This window comes from Paramormyrops kingsleyae, chromosome 14 (assembly GCF_048594095.1).
Source record: "Paramormyrops kingsleyae isolate MSU_618 chromosome 14, PKINGS_0.4, whole genome shotgun sequence".
Classification (NCBI taxonomy): domain Eukaryota; kingdom Metazoa; phylum Chordata; class Actinopteri; order Osteoglossiformes; family Mormyridae; genus Paramormyrops; species Paramormyrops kingsleyae.
Window position 1 is genome coordinate 15,424,399 of NC_132810.1, and position 26,199 is coordinate 15,450,597.

Sequence of the window (26,199 nt, forward strand, 5' to 3'; positions counted from 1 at the left end):
TGTACATAACCGTGGTTAAGTTGTCTTTTGGTGGTTTCCATGTTCTCACCGGACGAAAGCTTCCATTATGTAAATGATATGTTAAACTGCATCTTTTTTTTAAACATAGTTTCATCTAGTTTGTGTCGTAGTTGAGATGAACACTGCCCTCTATATATATATATAAATATATAAATACACGTTTGTTTTCAGAAATGATTTAGCACCTGTATAGCTGCTTTGTATATAAGTAAATAGCTCACTGTGGGGTCCGGTGGTGGGCAGGTCTAGGGGGGGCTTGTGGTGGTGGGGGGGGGGGGGGGGGGTAGGCCTCGTCGCTGGTAACTGCAAACAGCTGTGTGCTCCCTTTTGCATACTTCTTGGGGGGGGGGGGGGGGGGGGTCAGTCCAGTTTAGTCATGCCAACATTTAGCTGTGCACCCCCCCACCCCCACCTTTTCCAGGGGGGCTCTGGATTCTTTCTTTGAGACATTATATTATATTATAATGCTGTATTAATATTTATAATGGGATATTATAATATACTATAATGTAATCCTGAGCAATGGCTGTCAGTTGGTAGGTCCTGATAGCCTCTTTTGTATGGTATGCATGATACAATAGCTTTTTTGTTTATATAAAAATGTAATCAGTGTGTAGTTATAACACATAGTTGTAAGTTTACAGTTTTGAATTAGAATCTTGTCTCGATGTTCATGAGCCTTGCTGGCTTGGTAGTGAAGCTTACATTGTCTGTACAGTTGTACATTTGTAAACCTCAATGCTGTAAATGTCCTGTCTTTTACCCTTTTGAAAACCTGAAATTTGAATTTTAGTGTATATTCATTCTCCCCCTTGCATATAGTGTAAACTGTACATTTCTTTGGAACACAAGTGATTTTTAAACCTTTATATGGCTTCACAATTTGAAATGGCTTTCTTATCTGTTAGAAAGTCTTTGTACTAAACAGCTGTCAGATACTCTATTCATATTGACATTTTGGAAGCATTTTACAGTAAACTTTGTGTACTGAATAGAAAAGATTAGTCCCCCAGGGTACCTTGGCGATGTCTGATTTGACAGGCTTTTTTTGTACTGAAGAGTGCTGTATTTTGGGACACCTAGTAACTTGTAAGTCAAAAATGTAAAATATTGTCAATTATACATCTGAAAATATGAGGCTAACACTATCTAAAGTGATGTACATTTTCAGCTGCCTTATGTACATTTACAGAGGTAAATTCAGTCCATCCCCCTTCCCCCAGGCAGAATTGTGACTGTACAATTAAACAATCCTTTGTAACGTTGGACTCTGACTGCATTTTGACGTCTTCCTCCTATCTTGTGCTCTTGAAGCCTTTGTCTGCATCTCCACCAGCCCTTTGTGTGCCTGCTGACGGCTTTCCGGAGTGCCCCCGCCCCGCCCCGCCCTGCCTGCTCTCGCGTCCCTGCCCTTGAGTCTGTGCCCCCGCTGGGGGGTGCGTTCACTCTTTGAGGAGCTCGCGTTTCAAAGGCGTGCCAGCGCTCACAGGACACTGGCGCGTCTTGGGCTGCGTCTTGGGCTTTCGTCTTCCGGCCCCATCCCTGCTGCTGTTCCCCTGCCGCGTTGGAAGCGAGTCAGGCGGCCGCACCCCATTATGCTCGCCTGCAATCAGCTCCGCGTTCATTTGCGAGACCACCTTATATACGCGGCGTATCGGTGTGGCAGGGGACTGGGGGTACGTACAAAGAGCCGCTCGATGCCCTTGCATTTCTGAAAGGGGAGGAGGTGTTTCGAAGCGCCTAAAACCTTAATGACCCGCTTGGTTCTCCCTAAGAACAGTGGCTCACCTTGCTGCGCTGTATCTGTGATGGTGACTGGTGTCATCAGTACCTTGTTTGTCCAGCAGATGCCGCTGTACCCAGACCTGCCACCTGTGACAGTAGTCACCCTCATGTCTGCTTTAAGCTGGATCGGGTTTCATTCGGCTGTGTTGTGTGCTACGGTTGCTGCTGGTGTCATACCCCAAGTGTCATCTCCTTGGTGTGGTTCTTTTCTCTTAGCAATTGCAGACTTAAGACCCCTGGGACATTAACCTCAGTGTCACCTCTGCAGAGGTGTTGCCTGTGATAGTGTTAAAACCAGTGCTGGTGTCCCCCCCCCCCCCCCCCCCCCCCCATTGACGTGACGAGAGGGTGGCAACGTCCCCCTCGCCCATCCCCGGGCTGCACTGTGTTAAATTCTGCTTATCTGTCATCATTCAGCATTTCAAAAGGAAACGCGAGGCGGTGCATGTCTGCCGGGTAAACTGGACCCGCCTGCCGTTCTTGGGGGAGCCATGGGAGACGGCGCTGAGTCAGAACCCGGCTGAGGCTGTGGGTGTTTAGGACCCGGCCGCTATTGCATGCGGGGGGGGGCTGACCATGAAGCCAGTGGTCTTCCTCCTCTGGCTTTGGATGACTCGTCTGAGGAAGTGGCACAGACCCTAAATAAACAAGCTGTATCATCCCTCCCCCCAGTTGACCCCATCACCTCCCCAGCTGTCTGCCGCCGGTCCCATTGCTGGCTGGGAACTCCGAGCCCATGAACCTCGCAGAGTGTCAGCTCTTGGAAGGCTCCGTAGGAGTGGCCCCCACCCCGCCCAGCTTGGTGGATAAATGGCCCACGGCCTTGGGCTGAGAAGTGGGAGGGGCTGAGGGTTTCAGAGCCTGCTTCTGCTTGTCTCTGACTTAGACACTGTCAGTATCAGTGGCCTATTTGGCTTGGGTGGCCTTGAAGGACCTGCCCATCTTTCCATGCGACTCGTAAGCAGCTGGGAGCGTCTGTGGCTTAGACGCCTCGTTAAGCTGCGTTCTCACGTACAGCCGTTTGAACCAAAAAGCTGCTTCTGGCTCTGATTTTCTCCAAACATACCTGTTAACACAGTGGAATATTGTACTAGAGCAGGTTGGCTTGCAGAGCAAAATGGGCCTTGTACCAACAGTCTGGTTCTGTTTGAAAACTTCTACCCCGCGGTGTTGAAATGTTACATATGACCTCAAGGATATTACACCACAGGCTGGGGTTCCAGTAATCTGACTTATGGACATAGCAAATGCTTTTGAGCGTGGGGTTGGGGTTATAGCCCCCCCAGTGAAACAGTGAAATCACTGACCCTGAAATGCAAGAAATGCGAGAGAGAAAGGCGAGTGCGATGATCTCGCTGGCCAGGATTAGGGATGATCATCACGGGTTACGGGGCAGTTATTCATCCTCAGGTGGGGCCAGGAGAAGAGGCCTCCCCGCAGATTTCTGTCAGTGCGGCCTGATCTATGCTCTGCGTGTTTATAGGACTTGGGGGCGGGGGGGGGGGGCATTTACTAAACATGACACTGTTGGCAACGACAACGTTTCAGGGCAGGATTCAGGTTTGCGTCAGCCTGGGCGCCCCTACACGCCGAGACAGGAAGTGATGCGTGAGTAAACTAGGGCAGCTCAGAGTGTGTGTGTGTGTGTGTGTGTGTGTGTGTGTGTGTGTGTGTGTGTGTGTGTGTGTTTAGGAGTGTGTGCTCAGCTGAATGTAAGCAGGAAGCTGCTGCAGTTTAAGCCATCTGGCACCGGTGGTCATGGGTACCACAGACAGACAACTCGTTTCTGCTTCGGGCCGGACCTCAGCCGGGGTGGTGACCGGCGGCCCATCCGAGCGTTGGCTGGCCATGACCGAACTGGCAAAGCCGGCTGTTTATTCCATGGAAGGGTCCTGCTATTTTAAATAAACCACTTTCATTCCCTTGGATTTCCCAATCGTGGGAACATCAGCCAGCCTTCCGATAAATCAACACTGAATCACACAACATCGCTTTCATCAATAACAACCTTACTGTTGGTTCTTCTGTGACTCGGAACCTCAGACCAGTTAATGATTTGAAAGGTGATTGTTAGTTGATCTCCTCACACTAAGACACGTCCATTTCCATTGCCCTGCATTCTTTTTGATTCTCTCTTCTGAAGCTGACTTATGGAGATGCATTGATACGTGCTGGTGACTTTCTGACCTGAGCATCCGCCAAACCGTGCTCCGTCGCCCCGAGTGACATTCCGTGCGACTGATGCAGCCGGGGATCGTATGGTGAAAATGGCTGCAGATATACATTTTCTGTGACACCTGATCTGCAGGCGTGTCTCACCTCACTGACTGTCCTACTTAGACACCGTGAGCTAAGGCAGCCTCGGGAAGGGGCCCAAGGATGTTTGGGTAGCCCGTTAATGCGACCACATCTAATGAGGACTTCTTGGTTTTTTCCCTCCCTCATCCTGAATGTGACTCATGTTTTGATTAATTGTGTAGCTGCTTTGTGGCCAGTGGCATGATTGTGACAATGACAGGTCCCTTCTTGCCCTGGAAGGTAACAGCAGGCTAATGATCCCATCATCTTCCAAACCCTAATCCTTAGCAGTCTTAGTTAATCTTCTGTAATATTTTGGCTGATTCATTTGAAGCATCAGCATCTATTAAACTCCAGCTGCTTCCCTGGTCGCCATGGCACTGAGTGGGTGCAGTTGGCATGGTCTGTTGCCCTGTGGTGCCGGTGGTGCCTGACCTGTCTTTGATCCAGAGCTCCACCTCTACAGCTGGATGGATTCAGGTATGGGACATTAATGGGTCTGTCACCCCCCCAGAAACTCAATCCACTGATATCCAGCTCGCGGGTAGCTGTCATGTGAATTTCTACTGGTTCAAAAGCACGTTCCCTGCCCCGGGGGGGGGGGGGGGGTCCGCTCACGCTCCGCACATCCAGATATGTGGTGTTTTTGTCCTTCAGACAGAGTACTGGCCAGGGTGTGTCTGTGTGGTGTCTATGGGGCGTGTGGGATGTGTGCAGTGTCTGTGGTGTGTTTATGGGATGTGAATGGTGCCTGTAGGGCATAGCTGGGATGTGTGCGGTGTCTGGAGGGTTTTTGTGGGATGTGTGTGGTGTCTGTGGGGCATGTGTGGGATGTATGCAGTGTGTTTGTGGGATGTGGGTGGTGCCTGTAGGGCATAGCTGGGATGTATGCGGTGTCTGCAGGGTTTTTTGTGGGATGTGTGTGGGATGTGTGCAGTGTCTGTGGTGTGTTTATGGGATGTGAATGGTGCCTGTGGTGCATAGCTGGGATGTGTGCGGTGTCTGGAGGGTTTTTGTGGGATGTGTGTGGTGTCTGTGGGGCATGTGTGGGATGTATGCAGTGTGTTTGTGGGATGTGGGTGGTGCCTGTAGGGCATAGCTGGGATGTATGCGGTGTCTGCAGGGTTTTTGTGGGATGTGTGTGTTTGTGGGATGTGGGTGGTGCCTGTAGGGCATAGCTGGGATGTGGGTGGTGTCTGCAGGGTTTTTTGTGGGATGTGTGTGGGATGTGTGCAGTGTCTGCGGTGTGTTTGCGGGATGTGGGTGGTGCCTGTGGGGCATAGCTGGGATGTGTGTGGTGCCTGTGGGGCATAGCTGGGATGTGTGCGGTGTCTGCAGGGTTTTTTGTGGGATGTGTGTAGGGTGTGTGCAGTGTCTGCGGTGTGTTTGCGGGATGTGGGTGGTGCCTGTGGGGCATAGCTGGGATGTGTGCGGTGTCTGGAAGGTTATTGTGGGATATGTGTGGTGTCTGTGGGACATAGCTGGGATGTGTGTGGTGTCTGCAGGGTTTTTGTGGGATGTGTGTGGTGTGTTTGTGGGATGTTTGCGGCCTGTCCAGCCTGTGAGTGCACAGGCAAGGTTGGGGTTGCTCCTCTGTTCATCTCCTGTTGCACTGTCTGCCAAAATTAATATATTGATGTATATAATACACATAAATGCTTGGTTGTGTAAAAGCATCTTGTATATCCAATTTCGTTTATCTGGTTTTTAACGCCCTATCCCACCTCTCTGCAAGGGCACAGCGTTTTATGCCATATCGATGGAAAAAAGCTGATGGAGTGAAGCTGGATCTGAGCTTTTAATGTACTAAACAACGAAAGCATAACCCCTGCAGATAGTGACTGTGAATCAGAACCGGCATGGCGATAGCTGGCTAGCCACACAGAGATGCTTCCTGCTTTAAAAAGGCTATTTATTCCATTTCACATCTTGTTCAGGCACCACCGGTGTCCAGCAGCCCAGTGTGTAGCGACACCCCGATTAACAGTTTCCATGACAAGCTATGGTGAGAAGACAACTTGAGCACTCAGTGGATTATAATGCTGTGGCTGAGTGGAAGGTTGCTGGTTCAAATCCCAGAGTTAATGGGGTGGTTTTACATGGGTCTCTGAAGAAGGCTATCGACTACTTTTGGTACTTTTTTTTGGATAAAATGACTGCTAAATAAATTAAATAATTTAAAAAATATATAAAAGTGAAAGTGTTGTCTCCCCTAACTGAAAACGGACGTGCCCGTTTTGCATGGGCAGTAATTACACCGTTCTCTCCCTCATTTTCAATTTAAAAAAATTGTAAAAAATAAAAAATCCCTTTTACATTTTGGGGGGTTTGCACCCGTTCCTTCGTAGGTTAACATTTTCCACGTTAAATGATTCATTTACATTTTACACGTTGTGAATAAGTGGAAGCGCCGGCTTTGATTACCAAAGAGCGGCTGAGGTCGGCGCACATGAAACTTAGACTCAAATCCGCCGCAAAGCGCGGACAGGGCAGCCCTGCAGAGTTCTCCCAAAGCCTTTCTGGGCGGATGTTTCCAAATTTGGGCGGAGGGTGGATCCTGTTAATCTACCTTGGCTAATTTCACGCCGATCGGGTAGAAGGAGGGGCCACCAGGGCCGCGGAGCTCATCTTTATTGCAGTCGCCGCCGATGCGCGGCTATTATATCGCGGCGAGGAGTCGTAGTCGATGCTGTGTGGATAAAAACGGATAAAAGCCTTATTTTTTAAATTAACTAAACGATAAAAGAATGCGATTTCTGCTGGCGTTGCTGCTCGCTGCTGTCTGGATCCCCGGCACACTTTCGGTGAGTTTAGACTTTCATTAAGTGCTTTTTCTGCGCCGGGGAGTCGCGACACAGTCCGATGAGACGAAGGGGAAAGTGCGCTCCGGTGCGGCGACTCCGGGATCCGGACCGAGAGCGGATCTGAGACTCTGGAATTATGCCTCCCTATTCACGATAATCTTCTAAATGATCGAAAGCGCTTTTAAATACATGTGCTGTGGTGTGTAAAACTGCCTTGTGCCCAGAGCGTAAAGTAGACACTAGAAGCGCACGGAAAGACACGATCCTGTAGTTCCGCCATATCCTTCGCGCTGGGAACTGGGCGAAGTTAGTTTTTCCTGGCTGTATGTATATCTGTGTAACTTCTTATGCCAGTTCTCTCTTCTTTTCAGCGGAAGGTCTGTCTTTTATTGCCTACTTATTGCCTTTCAAAAGCCACCCCTTAATTAAAGTTTTAAGTGCGGCACCCTGCCAGCGGCCAGTGCGTTTTTTATAACCCTTTAAATGCAATGACTATGAAAGTCTTCGTAACGATTCCTGGATGTAATTATCTGTAGCTTAACGTTAAAGCACATGCCTACATTAATTTAATTTTCAGTTTTTTTTAATGTTAGATCTTCTTAGTCTTGGTTTTCCGTCCCTATATGCGCGCCCGTAGCCATAATGAACTCGTCATAATGAGCTCGCCGTAATTAGCGCACGGTTTAAGCTTCTGGGCCATCCGCTGGACGCTTCCCGGAGCCGCAGCCGCAGTGTCATCGCTCAGGCATAGCCCCTTTGGACGCGAAGCGCGCTATAACCTTGGCTGGGAAGTTTATTTTAAAAAGGCAACTCGGCTACTGTGATTTCATAAATAATGGTTTGAATCGGCCAGGCCTTTTATAGGATTTCTGAAGCTCTCTGGCCGTTTCTTTCCGTCTCCAGCTGCCGTGAATGTTTGTTTTCAGTCTAGACTCAAGCCGCTGGAGTGGAAATTTGCTGCCTTCCTGCGATTTGTAAACGTCCAAATGTGCAGATCCCATCCACCTTCAATGCCGGGATAAGTGAGGTTCCTCTTCCTATCGTGCCGCCGACCAGGTCTCCGGACTGGCGGTGTCACTCTAAGGCAGGGGTGTCAGTCTCCATTCTTGGGGGGCCGTAGCCCTGTGTATCTTAGTTCTTTCCCTGTTCCTCCATAAATGATTCGGCTCAAGAGTTGTGTGGTAAATGGCACAAGCAGTTGAATCAGGTGTGTTAAATGCGGGAAAACCCAAAAACGTGCAGGGCTCTGGCCCCCCAGGACTGGAGTTTGACACACTTGCTCTAAGGACGTGGACCGGTGCCCGAAAGGACGGAGTGCATTTCCAGCAGTGAACTGGGGGGAGGCAGGCAAGCACAGAATCATCCTGTTAGGCTTTTCGTGTGAGGAAATCAGGCTGTGAGCTATGGGAGGGTGAGAGGAACAGCCGAACTGCACCCAGCTCACCTGAACCTGGCGGGTAGCCAGGATAGAGTGTTTGGGGGTGGGGGGCGGTTAGTGGTTGCTGTTTGGTAACAGATTTAAGGAATTAGACTCTCCAGACTTCTTGATTTAACAAACATCTTTTATGGGGTGTAGGTCCACTTGGCGATCGGGCTGCACAGGTTTTTCGCGATTTAGGAAGCTTGCTTGTTGCTCTTGTTTGTCTCTTGCCAGCTTTGGTTGGTTTGGTTGCTCTGTGTGGGTATCGGGTGCCAACTGCCACCTAACAACAAAGTGCCTCTCGGAAAGGTCTACACGTGTCCAGGGTGCTGGAGGGGCACCTGGTGACCATCTGGCCAGGTGTGCAGTCGGGGTGTAAAGCAGGTCACCTTCACGGCTTGATCTAGTGACAGGCTGAGCTTCTGTGGGTCTGACAGCTGGGTGACTTGGATTTTTTTATTATTTTTTGCCTTTCGCCACGTTTCCTTCAGTAACTAGATCAGACCAGCAAAGTACCACTTCAGCGTTCCGCTCGTGTGTCTGCTGGTTCTACCTGCTCTTGTGGGTCAGCAGAGCTTCCTGTATTTGTGAGTTTGTTGTTCCCATCTGAAATATCCGGCAGCAGACAGAAATGGCTCAGTGCCCCTCTCTGGGTTAGTCTGCCGGTGGCACCACTGGGAATGAAGTGGTCTTGGTGGGCCGCTGGTTAGGGTGGAGGAGGTTGCTCTGTGCAAGGAACGCCATGGTTCTGGTTCCACCATAAACCTCTCTGCCCTGATTTCTTTGCATGGACTTACTTTCCATTTTGCAACCTTCTGTATTTCACATTGTACCCAACGGTGAGAGATTCCGCACTCAGACGATCTCTGGTAACAGAGCAGTTTTTTTTGGCATCATATGGTGTTTGCTTAGGATTGGTTCCAAAGAAACGCGTAAACTGTGGAAGCCTCAATCTCATCATGTGACCATATTTAAAAATATATATATTTTTATTAGCATGAAGTTCATGAATATTTTTGATGTATTATGTCTGAACCTAGTTGGGCTTGGGACGGGTCGTGTGGGGGGGAGGACATGCTGGCCCTGTGTGTTAAGGCCCCGGTGCTGGCGGACTCTGTTCCGAGCACCATCTGCACTACTGGCTCGGTTGCTTGGCGATCAGCGCTCCATGCGGATTCCTAATTAACACTATTTAATTAATTGGTAAATTCACAGCTGTTAAAGGAGATTGGACAGGCAAGGGAGTTTTGCTTTGCTCACTTTCAGTCATATTGTGGCATTTCTGATGAGAACCTGCAGCGATGTATAATTTAAGGTAACCCCCCCCCCCCCCTGCTGTGAAGGAGGTTGCTTTGTTTGTGGTTCAGGCTTGGACATTAAGCCTGATTGGTTCATGTAGCTGTTGATCGTAATGAGGGCAATGGCCTGAGTTGGACTTGAGTATAACATGCCTCCATGTTTTCTTGTCCAATCAGAGCCCAGCAGGGTGTGGTCCCCCCTGCCAATGCGCTGTGAGTCATGACTCCTGGCAATGGTGTCCCCGCCCACCCCAGGTTACTGCTGGTTGTTTATCCCCCTTGTCTAAATTGAACAAAGGGGAGGGGGGGGGGGGTCATTCCAGTGAGCTACACGTGTACAGGGCTGACATGCCTGAGCTTGTGTACGTTCATGGGAATGCTGGCTTAGATCTGACTAATTTAAATGTCACATTGCCTAGATCAGAGTTATTTCACCTTTTGGTAGGGCTGCGTAAAAGAGCATGATTGGGTTTTAGAGGAATGCTGCTTCTGTCAATCTAGCTGCTTTGTAGCGATTAACACCGCTCCACCCCCCCCCCCTTTTCGCCTCGGGATGGAATGGAGGTATTTCGGATCTGTTTCTCGTCGGGTGGTCCCATTTTTAATTTGACAGCCTGTCCAAAATGTTTGGCTGTCTAAAGTGCTGTTTTATGAGCTGTACAGCACGGGATTCTTGTGTGATGAAGCCTTTCGCATTTTACCCATGTGTGGGTTGGGCTGGTCCGGCACTCACTCCCCCAGACGGAGGATGTCCTTCGGCGCCGAGGCCTCTCTGCCCCCCCCCCCCCAACCCCCCCACCCCCGCTTGCTGAGCTCTGTACCGGATGCTGATGGCTTTGGCTGCCGGTTGGTTGGCCTTCAAAGATGGTCCTCCAGATGCTGTAGGGGCTGGGATTTCCCCCCAATGTCTCACACCCCCCTCCCCCCCAAGGTGATGAGTTTGGTCTGTCGGCGCTTTCAGGATAATCAAAGCCCTCCGCCCACATTCCAGGGCTTCCAGCAGTTAATAAGGGCCTTTTATCAGAGAGTCTTGGCTGGATAGAGAGAGGAGCTCAGGTAGCTGCTGTGGAGGACCTGGGAGAGACCAGGGAGATGGATGGACCCCCCCCCCCCCCAGGCATAAAGACACAGCCTCTTATCTGTCACAGGAGCCTCTGCTTCCCCAAAGACTGGATGCTGATACCAGGATGTGTCTGGGCACCGTCATCTAATCTGCTCTGTGCTCCCAAAAGCACATTTTGGAGGGAAAACGCTGCAGCTGGTTTGGTCCCATTCTCAGATCTGTTTTGGTCTCCTGTTTCCACTCAACCAAAGGGGCAGAGGGACCGCGAGTTCCACTCTGCCCAGTGTCCCATCCACTTAGATTGCTAATTGGTCGATAAGTAACAACCAAACAGGAAATCTGCTCCTGACCATGGTCAGTGATCAGGATAGGTTCATGGATCATTGGGAGCTGGGGGCCAGTAATCTGTCTCTGCCCAGTGTGGAAGTGTGTCCCAGCTGTCCCCAGGGTGTCCTCTGCAGGCGCCCGGCTGCCGTGTCTTCCGGGGAAGCTAGGATGAGGGACGGCGCACGTTTTCGGGTAACACCTGGGAACGGTCCCCTGTAATTCAGTCCAACACTTTGACACTAGTGAGGCCTTCCGTCCTTAACAGCTGCCTGTTGTTTACAGTGACAGTATCAGCAGAAGAATGAATAATATTTACCCGGGTCCCAACGGCATCCTTGGTCAGACTATTTTTGCTACCAGTGTGAATATTTTAACATCACGCAGCGGAGGGGCAGAGGAAGCCGGAAATGGCGATCAGGAAGCATGTTTAGATGTCTGTGATATGAACTGTTGACGTAAGAATGGTGAATTTAAGCATGCGACCCGCCCTGCTTCAGCTCCAGCAAGGGGGTGGGGGGTGTAATTGTTTCCACACCTGCAGAGGAAAGTGTTTTAGTCTTCATGGGAACAGTGGTACACTTCCTTGCTTTGTAGCAGTGCATCTTGGGAGTAAGGGTTGGGGGTGTACTTGAGCTGAGATGTTGGGGGGGTGTGTGGTATATGACAGGGGTATCCGCTCCCCCTCTCGCCATGTTCTTGTCATGGGATAGATACAGGCAGCCGTAGCCTCCTTGAATGGACATCATGGGACTCTCTCACTCTGCCTGAGGACCCTGACGTGCTGACCCCCTGTCTGCCTGCTGGGGGCGCCTTCACCAGGCCTGGGAAGAGCAGCCCTGTAATGCATGAGCCCCCTGCCCCAAGCCGAGGGTGTGTGGCTGGCTGTGGTGGCGCCTTGAGGACCGACGGATGGACTGAGACTCCAGCTGGCCACACCCCTTCCTTGCCTTTCTCTGATTGGCTGCCAGACTGCATGAATGGCTGAAGGAGAGCCGCCTTTCGGCCGAGATGAAATGTGACTTTTGCTCGTCTTCTATCCTTTGTCGTCGTTCCTAATGAGATTTTTAGCCTCTTTCCGGCCTTTTTTTGGTGTTCCCTGTATTCCTGTGGCTTTGGATGCCGATTTTGGGGTCCTGGTAGCTGTATATGAGTGTCTCATCAAAATGGGGGGAGGGGGACTGGGGTCATGCTTTGGGTTTTTTGCCCCTTCCATGCCCCCTCATACTTCTTGATGGTGATTTATTTATTTTTTCTTTATATAAACCCTTCATCTCTTATGTTAAATTATTGTTTCCGAAGCAGCATTTCCGTGACTGAGGGTCCAAACGTCCTCCTCGGCTAGGACAGTGTTGGACCAACTGTTCTGGCTGAACCTCACTGTGGTCCAGCCCCTATAGTGGGGCTCTGTTGGTTCGTACCAGTTGTTTCTGTCACTGGGGAAAGTGCGTACCTACCAGGCAGCCAGGCTTGGCAGCGTGGGGATTTTTGCTGCTCCGTGAGGGTCCCCGGCGCCATGGAAGGCCGGCCTCCTGGCCGGGCCGTAAGCTGTGAGGTCCCCGGCGCCATGGAAGGCCGGCCTCCTGGCCGGGCCGTAAGCTGTGAGGTCCCCGGCGCCATGGAAGGCCGGCCTCCTGGCCGGGCCGTAAGCTGTGAGGTCCCCGGCCCCATGGAAGGCCGGCCTCCTCGCCGGGCCGTAAGCTGTGAGGTCCCCGGCCCCATGGAAGGCCGGCCTCCTGGCCGGGCCGTAAGCTGTGAGGTCCCCGGCGCCATGGAAGGCCGGCCTCCTGGCCGGGCCGTAAGCTGTGAGGTCCCCGGCGCCATGGAAGGCCGGCCTCCTGGCCGGGCCGTAAGCTGTGAGGTCCGAGTTTAAACAAACTGGAGGAGGTTTGCTCCCAGCCCACCACCTAGGCCTTACCTTAGATGGCTAGGAATGTGCCCCCCTCCCGCCAGCAGTGGCTGCATCTTGGAACACTTTGCCTGGAAACATACCAACTATTAGCAACATGGAGATTCATGTTAAAGATTTTCACCCTTTGCTGTTCAGTTGGGTGACTTTGAGGGTGCTGCAGGTACCATCTGAGAAGTTCTGGCAGATGTCCTTCAGAGTTGGGGTGTGTCTGTGTGGGACAGTAGTGGGGGAATGAGTGACCTTGTGCTGAAGCTGAATGACTGGCAGGTATGTGCCCTATGCCGAGAGGCTAGGAGACCTTCTACATAACATTTTTCATGCCGGAGATGTCTGCTGGCGCAGGGTTTACACGCTGCTGCACACGACACCACAAAGGACCTTTGTTTAGGAGTCGGGAACTCGTCTAGCCTTCGTCTTTTTATCCTGCTGTTTTGTTCCTTTGTTCGGTCACTTTTTTCCCCCTCCCCAGGTTTGTAGACGGCAACACAATATTTATCAAGCAAACATCTCGCTCTACAAAGTCCAAGCCTTGCTGGAGCTCAGTATTGTGAAGCTGGGTTTTCAAAATGGGGGCAGTGTGCGGCTCGGCGGGTCAGGAGGGTGTCGAGAGATGTCATGCCTGAGGTCAGAAGGTCGCCGGATCAAATCCCCATCAGGCATCAGAATAAGACCTTTAATCCCCAATTGCTCCAGGGACTGTCTTACTCTGCCTTATGTCACTTTGGCCAAAAGAATCTCCTAAATCAGGGTTCTTCAAATCTGGACCATGATTCCAAATCCAGGCCTTGTTTTCAATTCTCCCAGGTAGTTTGTTTAATACGTACTGTTTCTGATTGGTCAGAGGCTTCACACCTGACTGACAGGTAAAGGAAGGCTGGAAAATCAGCAGGGCTCGGACCTCGAGGGCCGTGATTTGAATAATAGGGTCCTAAATAAATAAATGCGGCTGTGGCGGTGTCCGTGTGGGGGCTCCTCATGTGGGAGTAGGCCACCCTTCTGTTTGGGTGGCGTCTGCAATGGTCTGGGCCCGTTTATCCTGTGAGTCAACTGTCAGGGATGCGATAAACCGCACGCCAACGCCGCGTCGTCTCCCACCGTGGGAACGTGAGATGTGTGAATTGCCTCTGCTTCCTTTGAACGGGAGTGCAAGCCCAGACCTTCACGCCGGAGTCGATTTTAGTTATCTAACAGGGCGGCTCTGTGGGCCAAAATTTTAAATGTTCTTTCCCTCTCAAAGAGAACCGCATTTTTTTTCTAAGAGATAAAACCGACTTCTGCTTGTCCAGACGGCTCCCTGATTCAGTAGTATCGCTTTTCACCGACTGGCATTACTTTTGTAGAGCTCTGATCCTGCTCATTGTCCCTGGTGTTCCTTCATGTGCCCCTACAACGGACCCTGCACCCGGGATCCGACCACACTGCCCTCGGGCCACAGAGCTGATGGTCTCCCTTTCTTTCAGCAGGACTTGAGTCCTCCAGACGACCAGGATGCATCAGGAGATGACCTGGAAATCTCCGGCTCGGGCTCCGGCGACGATGGTATGGACACCACCCCCCCACCCACTCCTGTCATTGTGTGACCTAACCGTTTAGTTTTAGGCTGTGTGGCAGGACTGAGCAGCCTGGGTTGTGAAGCCCTTTCAGGAGAGATGCTGTGAAGGCAAATTTTGAGCCATTAAGTGTTTTATAAATGGTTCTCCTTTTTAGTGCAGCAAATTACCGCGGTGGTATAGTAATATAAAGACTTCTTATCCTTCTTTGTAAAGAGGGATGATCTGTTAAGCATCTTGCAGTTAATCAGTGCTCTGCTGGATATGGGGGCTGACCCTCCTCTAAACTCTGGCCCCTGCCTGACTTGCCATAGCACATTGTTTTTTTGCGGGCAGGTGTGGGGAAGCAGCTGTAAGGGCGCCATTTTCTTCTGGTAGACTGAAAGCCTCATGTGCTCAAGCTCTATTTTTGACTAAACCTTGTTTCCTTTTAGATCTCATGGACTTAGGTTTTGTTCCCTCATCAACACCCTCCTTGGACACCACACGCGTTTCTACGACAACGAAGCGGAATCAAGTCCTCATGCGTGATCCAGAAAGGGCAGTGACCTCCCAGGCTTCACCCACCACTGCAGCTGGTGCTGTGGTAACCACCCCCCGGACTGCAGGAGCTCCAGAAGAGGGGGGTGTGGTGACTGAACACCGCCTTCATGGGCAGACCACTTCAGCCAGTCCCGATGCCCCCGAAGAACATTCCACGTCCCGCCCCACGAAGACCCAGCCTCAAGCTGGTGTTGGCATCCTTAATAAGACTGCCGCTACTCCATCCCACTCGACGACCATCCCAACCACGACCGTTGTGATGCACGTCAACACCACAGCGGTGATGCTGAAGCTTCCAGTCGTGCCTGAATCTGAGCACACTCCCACCAAGAAGACCCAGCCAGCCCCGACTCCAGTGCCGCCTTCTCAGGATAAGATCCCCAGCTTCACTGGGCACGTCCCTACGTTGGGCTCTCTGGCCACCACTCCGACTTTGCTCCCGACAGTGCCTGAGGAGCTGATTGTAAGGGGGGGCAGGATCCACGTTGTGGGCAGTGAGCCAGAGGTGAGAGAGGTCTACCTTGCCTGATCAAACCTAAACAGAAAAGCACATTACTGACAGCAGCAGTGTTGCTAAGCCCTAGCAGTGGTAGGAGGTAGCATGAGTTAGATGCCTTTTCGTCTAACAAGGGTGTTGCCTTGCAATCATTGTACACAAGTCACATTTTAACTTGAAATAGACGTATAGATGTTTCTATGATGATGAATTCAACTTAAAGGTATGATGTTGATGTTTAGGAATTCATTTGAGGCTTCTTAACGCTGTCTTCCAGAGAGATACTGACATCGTCATCGAGGACGATCTTGGGCAGCAGTTCCACGAGACAGCAGGGCAGAGCCAGTCGCTGCTGGACAGGAAGGAGGTCCTTGCTGGTAGGTCTCTCCTGGCCGGCACGCTGATTTGGGAGCGGTCCGTCTGGGCGGAAGCGGCCGTTTAGCTGGTCTTCCTTGGTCAGGTCTGCTTCTTCTGGGGCAGCCTAACATCCTTAATGGCTTTCCTCTTTGCTTGGCTTGAGGGCTGAGTTCATCCCCTTGAGATGAAGGGCTGTGTGTGATAACAAAATCCAGCCTTTGGACCAGTGTTCATGTTCTCTGCCAAACATGTCGACTTGGTACCAAACTGTTCTTGTGTTTGAGCACCACAGTGAACCAGATCTCGCCTCCTTGCTTTGGGAATCCCACCATGCAAGCTGCAGGCTCCCAGAAATGCAAGCTGGGGGTTCCACGCAATTATATAGCTAACTCCATCTCTGGTTCTGCCCCCCCCAGGTGTGATTTCCGGAGGCGTGGTGGGCTTGGCCTTCGCCGTCCTCTTGGTATCCCTCATGGTCTACCGCATGAAGAAGAAGGACGAGGGCAGTTATTCTCTGGATGAACACAACCACCCCAACGTCAGCTACCAGCGGCCGCAGGCCCAGGAGGAGTTCCTGGCGTAGGCCCCAGTGTAGCTTGCCTCGCCCCCACCCATGCCCCCCCAGTCCTACGTACGCCCCCATAATGTCACACTTTTGCCTTTTCTCGTGGTGGGGTTCCTCACTTAAGAGATGTTGGTTGGGTTCCTCACTTAAGAGATGTTGGTTGGGTTCCTCATTTAAGAGGTGTTGGTTGTTTTGCCTTTTTGACAGGTGGGGGGAAGGGGTCCATTTCTCTTTGGCTGTGTAGAACTTCTCTGAGCCTTGTCCTACATTCACTGACGATCAGACTGCATTTCTGTACCAACTTCTCCTTATGTTTTCTGCAAAGTGTCATGCAGTACTGGAGGTTGAACTGTGTATCCCCCCCCCCCCCCCCCAAAGTGCTGGACAAGATCAAACACTGATAGCAGTTCTGTTTGTGATTGTGCCTGCTGCTGATAATTATTATTATTTTTTTCCTTCCTTTCTTTTTTGGGGGGGTGGTTAATCGCAAAGATGTAGGTTTGATGTTCGTCCTTCGTTGCCGCCGCGTTGGGTTCCTCTCGCCAAACTTGCTCTGGCTTTTAGCACAGACTCGTCTATGCTTATCTTCCATGCCCACATGGGAATGTCTGTGGCAGACATTGTGTCTAAGCTCATCCCTAGATGGCCTTGGTATGGCCGTCTTGAGGATCATGCTGGTGTTCTGGGTGGGGGGTGTCCATGTGCTCTGTGAGACGCTAACCTGTATGTTCGTCTGCTGAGCGGCTTCTCTTCAGCTGGGGCTTTGTTCTTTTAAGAATGAAGAGGTTGCCTGTCTGTCTCTCTGCCTGTCTGTCTCTCTGCCTGTCTGTCTCTCTGCCTGTCTGTCTCTCTGCCTGTCTGTCTCTCTGCCTGTCTGTCTCTCTGCCTGTCTGTCTCTCTGCCTGTCTGTCTCTCTGCCTGTTTCTTGTACAGCTAAATACTATCTGATTATCTCAAGCTTTTGGGTTTGCCCCCCCCCCCCCGCCCCAGGCTGTCTGCTGATGTCTTTTGCTTTGCAGTCGCTATGACCTGAAGCTGGATCCATGTCTCTGGGACGTCACAAAGCGCACTTTGTCTGAATAACAACGCGACTTCGCCCCCCGCGCCTCTTCCGGGGGAGTGGAATAGTTGCTGCTCTTGTTCGTTCTGCATTCGGTGATGAATGGCGGCGGACCAAACGGAACGGAACCGCTCCTAGCCAGAACGTCACAGAAACCGCAGATTGGTAGACAGATGTTGTGGAGTGTGCTGTTCTCACGGCAACAAGCTGCCAGTCTGTCACTGGCACACAGTCGGCCCCTATAAGAATCAGTCAGCAAGTCTGACACTAAGTCTGTTTTTTTTTTTTTTTTCTTTTTTTTTTCTCTATTATCATTTGCGAATGATATAGAGTATAGAGGACCTATGGTCCTCTATACTCAGTAACGTGAACTGACCCTGTCACGATCCACCAATCACGGTCTGCACCATCATCAGTGACGTCAGCTGTGGCACACTTGGGCTGTGAGCACGTAGCGATGGTATTGTGAATCGTGAAGAGTGTTAGCACAGCTATGTCAGTCGCTCTGCCGGAACGTTAAGTGTTGTTGCGGGGTGTAAAGGAGCCGTGCAGAAAGACAGCGTGTCCTGCCCCTCATTCACTGCAGGCCTGCAGGCCCCTGTGAGTCATCAAGCATCTTTTTAATTCAGAATTGTGTGTGTGTTTTGATTATTTCAGTCAAGTTATTTGATATTTGTGGCCCATTTCTTAAGCGCTGGGAAATCGCTGACATCCACACCCCCTGGGGACTGTACCCGAGTGTCTGGGGACCTTTGTGTTCTATAGATGAGGTATGGGACAGGAGTCCAGGTCTGTTTTTCTGCAGCGGTCTCCCAGACTCCCAAAAATTTGGTGTCTGCTGTACAATGGAGGAAATCAATATGTTTATACATTTATTTTTTTATTTTTTATTTTTTTTCCTTCTTTGGGGAATTTGTACCATTTTTTTTTTTTCTATTTATTTACCCTTGAGTTTGTTGGTCAACTTGCAATAAATATGAACTTTATCACCAAGAAACAGCAGCTCTGTGTTTTTGTCTTTGGAAAGCGCGTCTGTTTCCTTAGCCGCTGACTTTGGGTCCATCAGCAGTACGGTATCTTGTGATGTATGAAAGCAGCGGAGAACCAGAGCATGTATCTTGGGGACTTGGATTCCAAGGAAAGGTTTTGTTTGGCCGCAGCTGGTCTCGCTTCAGACACCGGCGGGCAGCATCGCCTCGATACTCGGTTAGTATGAAATTACAGGGGCCGGTGGGGATGGCCAGAGGCGCTCTGTCCAACGCGGCCTTCATCTCTGCCGCTGATTTTTCCTCAGGCTGCTCATCCCAAGAGCTACAAAAACAGAGAGGGTTCTATTTTCAGCCTTGGAGGTGGTCGTCAAGGAGGTAAGACTCCCGGCTTCTGGCCCAGAAAGCTCTTCGGAGGAATGCTGAAATTCATTTGCCTGGAATTTCTGCTAGAGAACAAAGGATTTGGGTGGGAATTCATGAGCTTTGGTAGATGCCGATTTCAGAGTGCTGCGGATCAGTGGTGATTCCGACTTTAGTCACATTACCACTCTCCAGTGACTCAAATGATTTTTTTTTTTTTGCCTTAATGTGACAGATCTGATGCTTTCAGGGCTGTTTGGACACAGAAATACAGTCTTTTCAGATCAGAAAAGAACATCTTTTGTCAGTTTTAATACCATGACTCTCACAGGTATGATGTTTATTTTGCTGTTGGAGATGCAGTTTTGCGGCGGTGTGTCAGTGTGCGCGTCCGGGCCGTTTTGGGGGACCGATGCATTTATATTAAAGCTACATACTGGTCACCTCTATGAATGTGAACCGTCAAGAGAGGCAAATTTAATCTAAGACATAAAATTGCAATTGAACAATGAGGCTTGTAATATGAGAGCCAGTTTGGGGAGCCATTGGATTTGTTCTGGGGGGAAGAAGCCTGAATTGGTATTAAGAGCTGATGTTTGGGGAGGTCCATGGATGTTTGTTTCGCCTGACTTCCCGGGAGAGCATTGAATGCTGATCACATGACCTTTTAGGCAATCCACAACAAAACTGATTAGGAAGGTTAGGACTGTAACATACAGAGCGCCAAGCCATCTACCAGTTCTCCAAAACCTCAATTACAAAGAGATGGCCTGCAGCTCCCGTCTGCCGTCATTTGGTTCAGTCTAGATTTAATGGCTGAAGTTGCAGAACCGGCAGGGTGGGTCCTTGAGGTTCCTGCCACTGTCTCTGTGTTCGGTATGTTGCTGGTTCCCCAGTACTAGGCAGGTTCTCCCGCTCGTTGCCTCCAGAAGTCCGACAGAGGTCTGGGCAGAACCCGGCTCCCTGGACCCCTCTGCATGGCAGCGGTTTGAGCACAGGAAGCGCGGGAAGGGGGAACACCCAGGACAGCCTGTAATTGGCTGTTTATTTTCAGCGGGCTGTGGTGATGTGGACAGAAGATGCCCCCCTCTAGGGGCATGAAGCAGAGCCATCCATTTTGAGGGTGTGTGTGTGTAATTTTCACACTGCCATTATATTACCTTTGTGTGTGTGTGTGTGTCCCGCTTCCTCCTTTCTCACCCAGTTCGAGCCGGATGCACCCTGCCCTGCGGGGGTTGGCTCTGGAGCACAAAGGAAGGATTCTATTCGCCTTCAGACATGAAGCTACTCGCCAGCCCCGCCCACCAGCCTGATCTGGGAGGAGTCTCACTCAGAGGGCAAAGATTGCAGCTCAACACCAGCTCCCAGCCCCAGCCATACTGGCTGTTTAGTGGTATAGGAAGTCATCGACCTGATTTACTTATAATAGTGTGTGTGTGGGTACCCGTACATACATAGACACAGGCATACATACATACATGCATACATGCATGCATGCATACATACATACATACATGCATGCGTGTGTACACGAGCACAGCAGACTGGTGCAGACAGCTTATGGTGGGGGGGGGGGGGTGTATTGTTCTAGTTTGCTGGGCATTTCTGTGTGTACTGTAAGGCAGCCATGGGGTGTGCATGCACACACACAAACACACACACAAGTTTGTATTCATAACTTTGTGGGGACCACAATTCATTCGTTTCTATGGGCATAACTCTAATCCCAGCAATGACATCCTTAACCCCAACCCAGCCCTAACCTGAACCATAAATAACCAAAGTAAATACAAGACTTTTGGCATTTTTAGTTTTTGATTAGAGTCACTAATTTTTATAAAACTGAGTTTCCCCTTGTGGGGACCAAAAAAATGGTCCCCACAATGTCAAAATAGCAGGTTTTTATCACATAGCGGGGACATTTGGTCCTCACAATGTAATGCATACGTAACCCATACACAGAAACACACACGCCCAGACACACAATCCAGGTAAACATGTCATTATCTTTCACGGCACTCCCCTGCTCCCAGTCCTACGCTCTACCCCCAGCGGCCCCAGAAGGTCCAAATGTCTGACAGAAAGTGGGACGGCCTCCCTGTCGTTTGGCTTGTGTTTAGGCCCCTGCCGCCTGGCCGGAGATGGCGCCCTGTGAAGTGGGGCCTTCTGACTCACGTGTGAGAAGAATGGCCCACATGTAGGCCGCAGCCCTACACAGGACGTGACGTCAGCATAAACACAGATGTCGTTCCCGTGACAAGGCAGAGCTGCATCTGCCTCAGCTGCCTCTTGGGGCTCCTCAGGGTCCTCGCGTTGTCTTCTAGTCTCCCCTGACAACATGCCGCAGCCCCTGCCAGACCAAACGGTACCCAGAACCGAACCTCTGGCCAGCAGGCTTGGGGAGTCCCCTGCCAAAAGGAAGTGACCCCTTGACCCAAATGACCGTTGCCCAGAGGGCGCCTAGATGGTAATGAGTCTCGGAGGGCTGTAAAGAGGCTTTGTAACAGCTCTGTATTACCTCCCTGCAGCCAACAAGGCTGTTATCTCATGGAGTCCACTTCCAGGTGTAACCTTGGCAACAGCCCCCCCCCCCCCCCCCCCCCCCCAGGTGTGAGTGTTATCACAGGATGGCCTGAGGCATGCGGGCATGCCACTGTCACCCTCCCCAACCCCGGCTGACTGAGGTAAACACGGCTGTTGCCCGGCGATGAGCGGTGCAGTGCGCAGTGAGGCCGGAGCAGGCTGCACCCTGAGCCGATCCCAGGCTCGCCGTGCGTAGCTATGTGGTCTGTCGCTAAATGTCCGTAATTATGACTCATTTTGCCTCCAGGCTCTTTAATGATCAAGAAATGTTTCCTTAACTGTTTCTTTGCAGATCATAAGCCGTAGCCAGAGATGATCTTAAATCTACTCCTTGACTACTGCTCTCATAATTGTTAACATGAGTGTCCAATAGTTGTTTTACTATTAACCTTTTCACCCTGTGCTGGTTTTCTGGGATGTCGCTTTTAGTGATACTGTGGTTCTTTTGTTTTTGTGTTTTTTTTTTCTGAAGGTGTTCTTGAGGCTTGGATCTAAACTAAAGTTCTAAAGTGTAGCACTTGACGGCTTACGGGTCACTCCGGAGAAAGTAACCCTAACCCGAAACGAGAGGGAAATGGTGCAATGCATCATGGGTAGTCTGGGTCTCACAACCACAGAGCACAACGGGGAAATATAAAGAGAGTAACCACGCTTCCGACACACTGCCCGAGACCTGAGACAGGTGACCGCAGATCGCAATGCACCCAAACCCAGCTGGTCAAGCCGACCACACACTGGGTCTGTGCTTCAGAGTCGGGGTTTTGCTACTGCCAGCACTCCTGTGGCTGTCGTGACCGCAGGCAGGGAACCGTAGCCAGCCGGGTGGATGGAAGAGGAAGCGTTCGATCTGGGCGGACCGTGCGGGTGCCTGCGGCGCGTAACCCAGCGGAGCCGTGGGTGAGGGTGTTAGCCTTTATTCATCAGCTCCCAGGTGTGTCAGATGGACAAATCCATGCCTGTGCGCAGCAAAGCATACGGCAAGGCTGCCAGCTGGCTCCCACTCTGGGCCCGGTCACGGTAATGGCAAAGCCTGCAGGCAGCGGCGAGGGGCGGAGCCTCGTCTCCAGCCAATCGGGTGGAGCGCCCTGGGTCAGCTGATCACGGATGATTTGTTCATCTCAGGTGAGTAGGTGCCTAGGCAGCACAATTTATCAGCCCCGGTCGTTTCCTCATTCCACCTGTGTGTGTGTGTGCATGTGTCTTACCTGTTGTTTCCTTTCCACTTGCGTAACTTTGCACGATAACACATTTGCATAGCAGTGCTGACGTATGTATCTGCTGATTGGGAGGCCCGGCGCAGCAGTATGTCTTCCACGTGCTTCGGATCTATGGCGTGCAGATCGTTTTTTGTGCAGCAATGGAACTCTCTAGTGTTCCAGGTGCAAATCCAGCATTGACTGAGGGCATAGATTCTGCCACGGGTTGGAGCGGATGGCCACATAGTGTGTAAGGAGCTAAAAGCTGCTGGTTCGAGTATCATAGCACTCAACCCAGTACTCAAGCAGTAAAATATCCAGCAGAAAATGCAGGCTGCTTTGGAATGAAGTATGACAGAAGTGTGCTAAGCTAATGTAAATGTATAAGCCTGGAGCAATTTGAGAGTGACAGCCGCACAAAATAACCTACTCGATGCTAATGATCTAGCCAATGAAAGTGGGAGCCCCATCTTTCCCCAGGAGAAAACACATTTGGGTAAGATGCCTCTGGCTACCTCTGCACAGATTACGAATACGACTTACCCAACAACACATTTCCCGACCACTCACCGCAAGTCCCATCAAGTCTTCAGTTATATGGCGATCTGTATTCTCAGTCACATGATTAGGTTAAGTTTAGGTTTAGGTTTAGATTCAGTTAGGTTTAGGTTAGGTTAGGTGGGGTAGGGTGGAGTGAGGTGCGGTGTATTGATCCTAGGGGGAAATTATTGTACAGCAGCAAGCATGCAGATCACAGACGAACATACATTTAGTACAAAAATCAAGGTGCAAAGACAATACACACAGTGCCAACAAGTAATGAATAATAAAATATGACAATAATGAAAAATATTGACAAGTAAACAAAGTGCACAAATAAACAAATAAAAACTAGAAAAATGGAATTTTATGGAATATCAAGGAAAATAAAACAAATAACAATAAAGCAGCGGATGGTATATATGAAATTAAAAAACATCTACTATAGCAATGAAGAGATGCTTTCTGAGGTGTTGGGGTGAAGCACTGAGAGGAGGCACAATGCTATCTCAAGGCAGTGGAGCTTCTTAACATACCATGGTGGAACAGGGCCGTCATTTTCCTGAAAGATCTGTTCTTTGCACATGTTTCTCTTGGCTGAATTTGTTTCTGGTGACACTGTGGTTTTCATACGTGACCCTCTATACCTGACTGCTACATGTTTAAGTCTGCAGCCACGGTTCTAGTCGCATGGGCATTCTACGTGCTGCAGTGCCTCATGGGAGATGTGAACATGTGCCTTTCTTTCTTTACGTGTGATTGCTTCATGGTCGTCAAACCGGCCCTCATCACAATTTGTAGGGAATTATCTCCTACACAGAAGACACACCAGTCAGGACCTTCCTGCCTGGCCACGTCTGAAATCACTGCCCTTGTTTCACCACTGACTAATGAGGAAGTGACTTTCCTTTGAATGAAAAAAAAAATTATCCGCTTATGTGTGTGGACATGCCAGCTCAAACACCGTTTGCATTGAGCTGAGTTCTGGAAGCATGTCAACAGAGGTTGATTAATGTATCTGGGAGCCCCAGGCTGACATGGGTAGGAGAAACGAGAGAGATGGTAAAGCTTGCCAAAGGGGGGTGGGGATCGATTCACCACATTTAATAAGCTTGACTGTTGCATTTTTCCCGAGGCGAAGTGGCCCCTGATGTTTGGTGGAACCCTAAGCGACAGCCTCTGCATTTATCTTTGTCAGTTGAGCCTCACTTGTCGCATTTGCTGGGACGTTTTAGGATTCTGGCTTCACCCACTCAGTGATTGGTAGAGGAAAGCAAGGAACTGAAATGTATTGTGGGTCTCAAACACTTGGCTTGAAGGGGCTACATACAGCCGGTTACTGGCTTTCTGGAAAGCGGTTTGACAGTAGACAGATTTCCCACAATCCTTCACTCCTGCACATGTTGATCAATGTCCTTGTGTTTTGCTGCCACACTTCCTGTTTTCCCAGAGGCCTTTGGTGTGGCTCGGCTTTGTCTGGAAGCAGCCGCATGTCCCACAGAGGGGCACGTGCAGAGGAAGCCACTTCATGTGGCGTAAGGGGGGTTGCGGCAGGGGGGAGCATTTCGTCTGAGAGTCGCCTTCCTGCCCAGCGCCTCTTGCTGTGCCTTTTGGACCCCCCCACAAATGCCTTTCATTTTGCAGACTGCTGTGGGGGGGGGGGGGGGGGGGGGGCGCTCGTACTGCTCAGTTGCTCACAAACACTTTTAGATGAAATGAGACAGATTACCGGGACACATTGCGTGTCTATGGCTTTTGCTGTCTTTGTGAGGACAAATTTGAAGGAAAGTGCCCAAAACAGCTTGTGACTCCTGAAAAGCAGGCTCACAAAGTACCTTTAGGGAATGTTAGGAAATTAACTGGTAGTGTAATCTCCTGTGTGTATGTGCATGCGTGCGTGTGTGTGTGTGTGTGTGTGTGTGTGTCTGTCCCTGCATTCCTTCTTTCCTCCCAACATTCCCCCCTCTCCTTCTGGCATTCCCCCTCTCCACCTGGCATTTCCTCCTCTCCTTCTGGCATTTCCTCCTCTCCTTCCGGCATTTCCTTCTCTCCTTCCGGCATTTCCTCCTCTCCTTCCGGCATTTCCTCCTCTGCTGCCACGGGGGACACGAGTTAGTGCTGTGGACTCTCCATTTGGGCCGGCTGGACCCTGGCATTGGTTCTTCATACCACCTGGGAGGATTCACATGTGAAGTCCAAATCTGCCCTTGTTCCAGTACCTGCAACACAAAGAAACCAGCCAGTCGGATTTAATATTTCAGCTTAAATACAGCTGCATTGGGGACCCCCCTCCCCATAACTGACTAAAATACACGCCACCCAGTTCCCGCTCTCCCCCACCAAAGGTTGGAGGGACCAGGATGGCACCCTTCGCGGTGTTGAGGGCTTTACAGGCTGAGAGCTGTCTACCACAACGCCCTCCAAAGGGTCACCCCAAAAATGGGGTGGGGGGGGGGGGTCGTTCAAGGGCTGAGCTACTGCCGGCTCATGTTTTATAGGGTGTTGGCTTCCACAAAAGAGTGGCAGCTAAGATATAATCACTTTCGCCCCATTTTTACGAGAAACCCCACACTGTGACTCGCCCTCCATGCTCTGGAATAAGCTAAGTGGGGGAGGGTGGGATGGACACACCGTCTGGCTGCTGAGAAAAGGGGGCATGCATGCTGGGGTTCTCAGTACCCCCCCCCCCCCAGGCTGGCAGTGGTCCGGTCTGCCCCCTCGTCTGCCCCCGTACCTCTGCCGCTGATTTACAGCCGACTGTAAACACTTCCTTAATTGAGGATCCATAACAAATGCTGCAGTACGTCCCTTTTAACAGGGGAGACGGGGGGGGCCTTTAAAGGCTCGCTGCTCTCCAGATGGTACCGGGGGTGGGGTGGGACCATGAAGGGGCTGGTGGTGGTGATGGGGGGGGGTGTAATGGGCTTTGTTTCATCTCTTGCTGGAATTTCTGAGGGTTAAGTGGGGGTTTTATTCATTCCACATGTTTTTTCTCTGTGGCGTTTGCAGACGCCTTCTTCAGCAATCAGACACTC

The 26,199-nt window shown here is 50.7% G+C and overlaps 1 protein-coding gene across 2 annotated transcripts; it reads left to right on the top strand.

The window, feature by feature from the left end:
• The first annotated feature begins 6,625 nt into the window (after positions 1–6,625).
• LOC111837668 (syndecan-1) lies at positions 6,626–18,493 on the top strand. 2 transcript variants are annotated; one of them, XM_072699398.1, is made up of 5 exons: positions 6,626–6,908; positions 14,386–14,464; positions 14,910–15,523; positions 15,792–15,891; positions 16,288–18,493. In XM_072699398.1, the coding sequence occupies exons 1-5, from the start codon at positions 6,852–6,854 to the stop codon at positions 16,452–16,454; spliced, it is 1,017 nt and encodes a 338-aa protein (XP_072555499.1). In that variant the 5' UTR covers positions 6,626–6,851; the 3' UTR covers positions 16,455–18,493. The 2 variants fall into 2 exon arrangements, with proteins under 2 accessions (XP_072555499.1, XP_072555500.1); XM_072699399.1 differs by having other exon boundaries at positions 6,633–6,908; positions 14,389–14,464.
• The last annotated feature ends 7,706 nt before the right edge of the window (positions 18,494–26,199 follow it).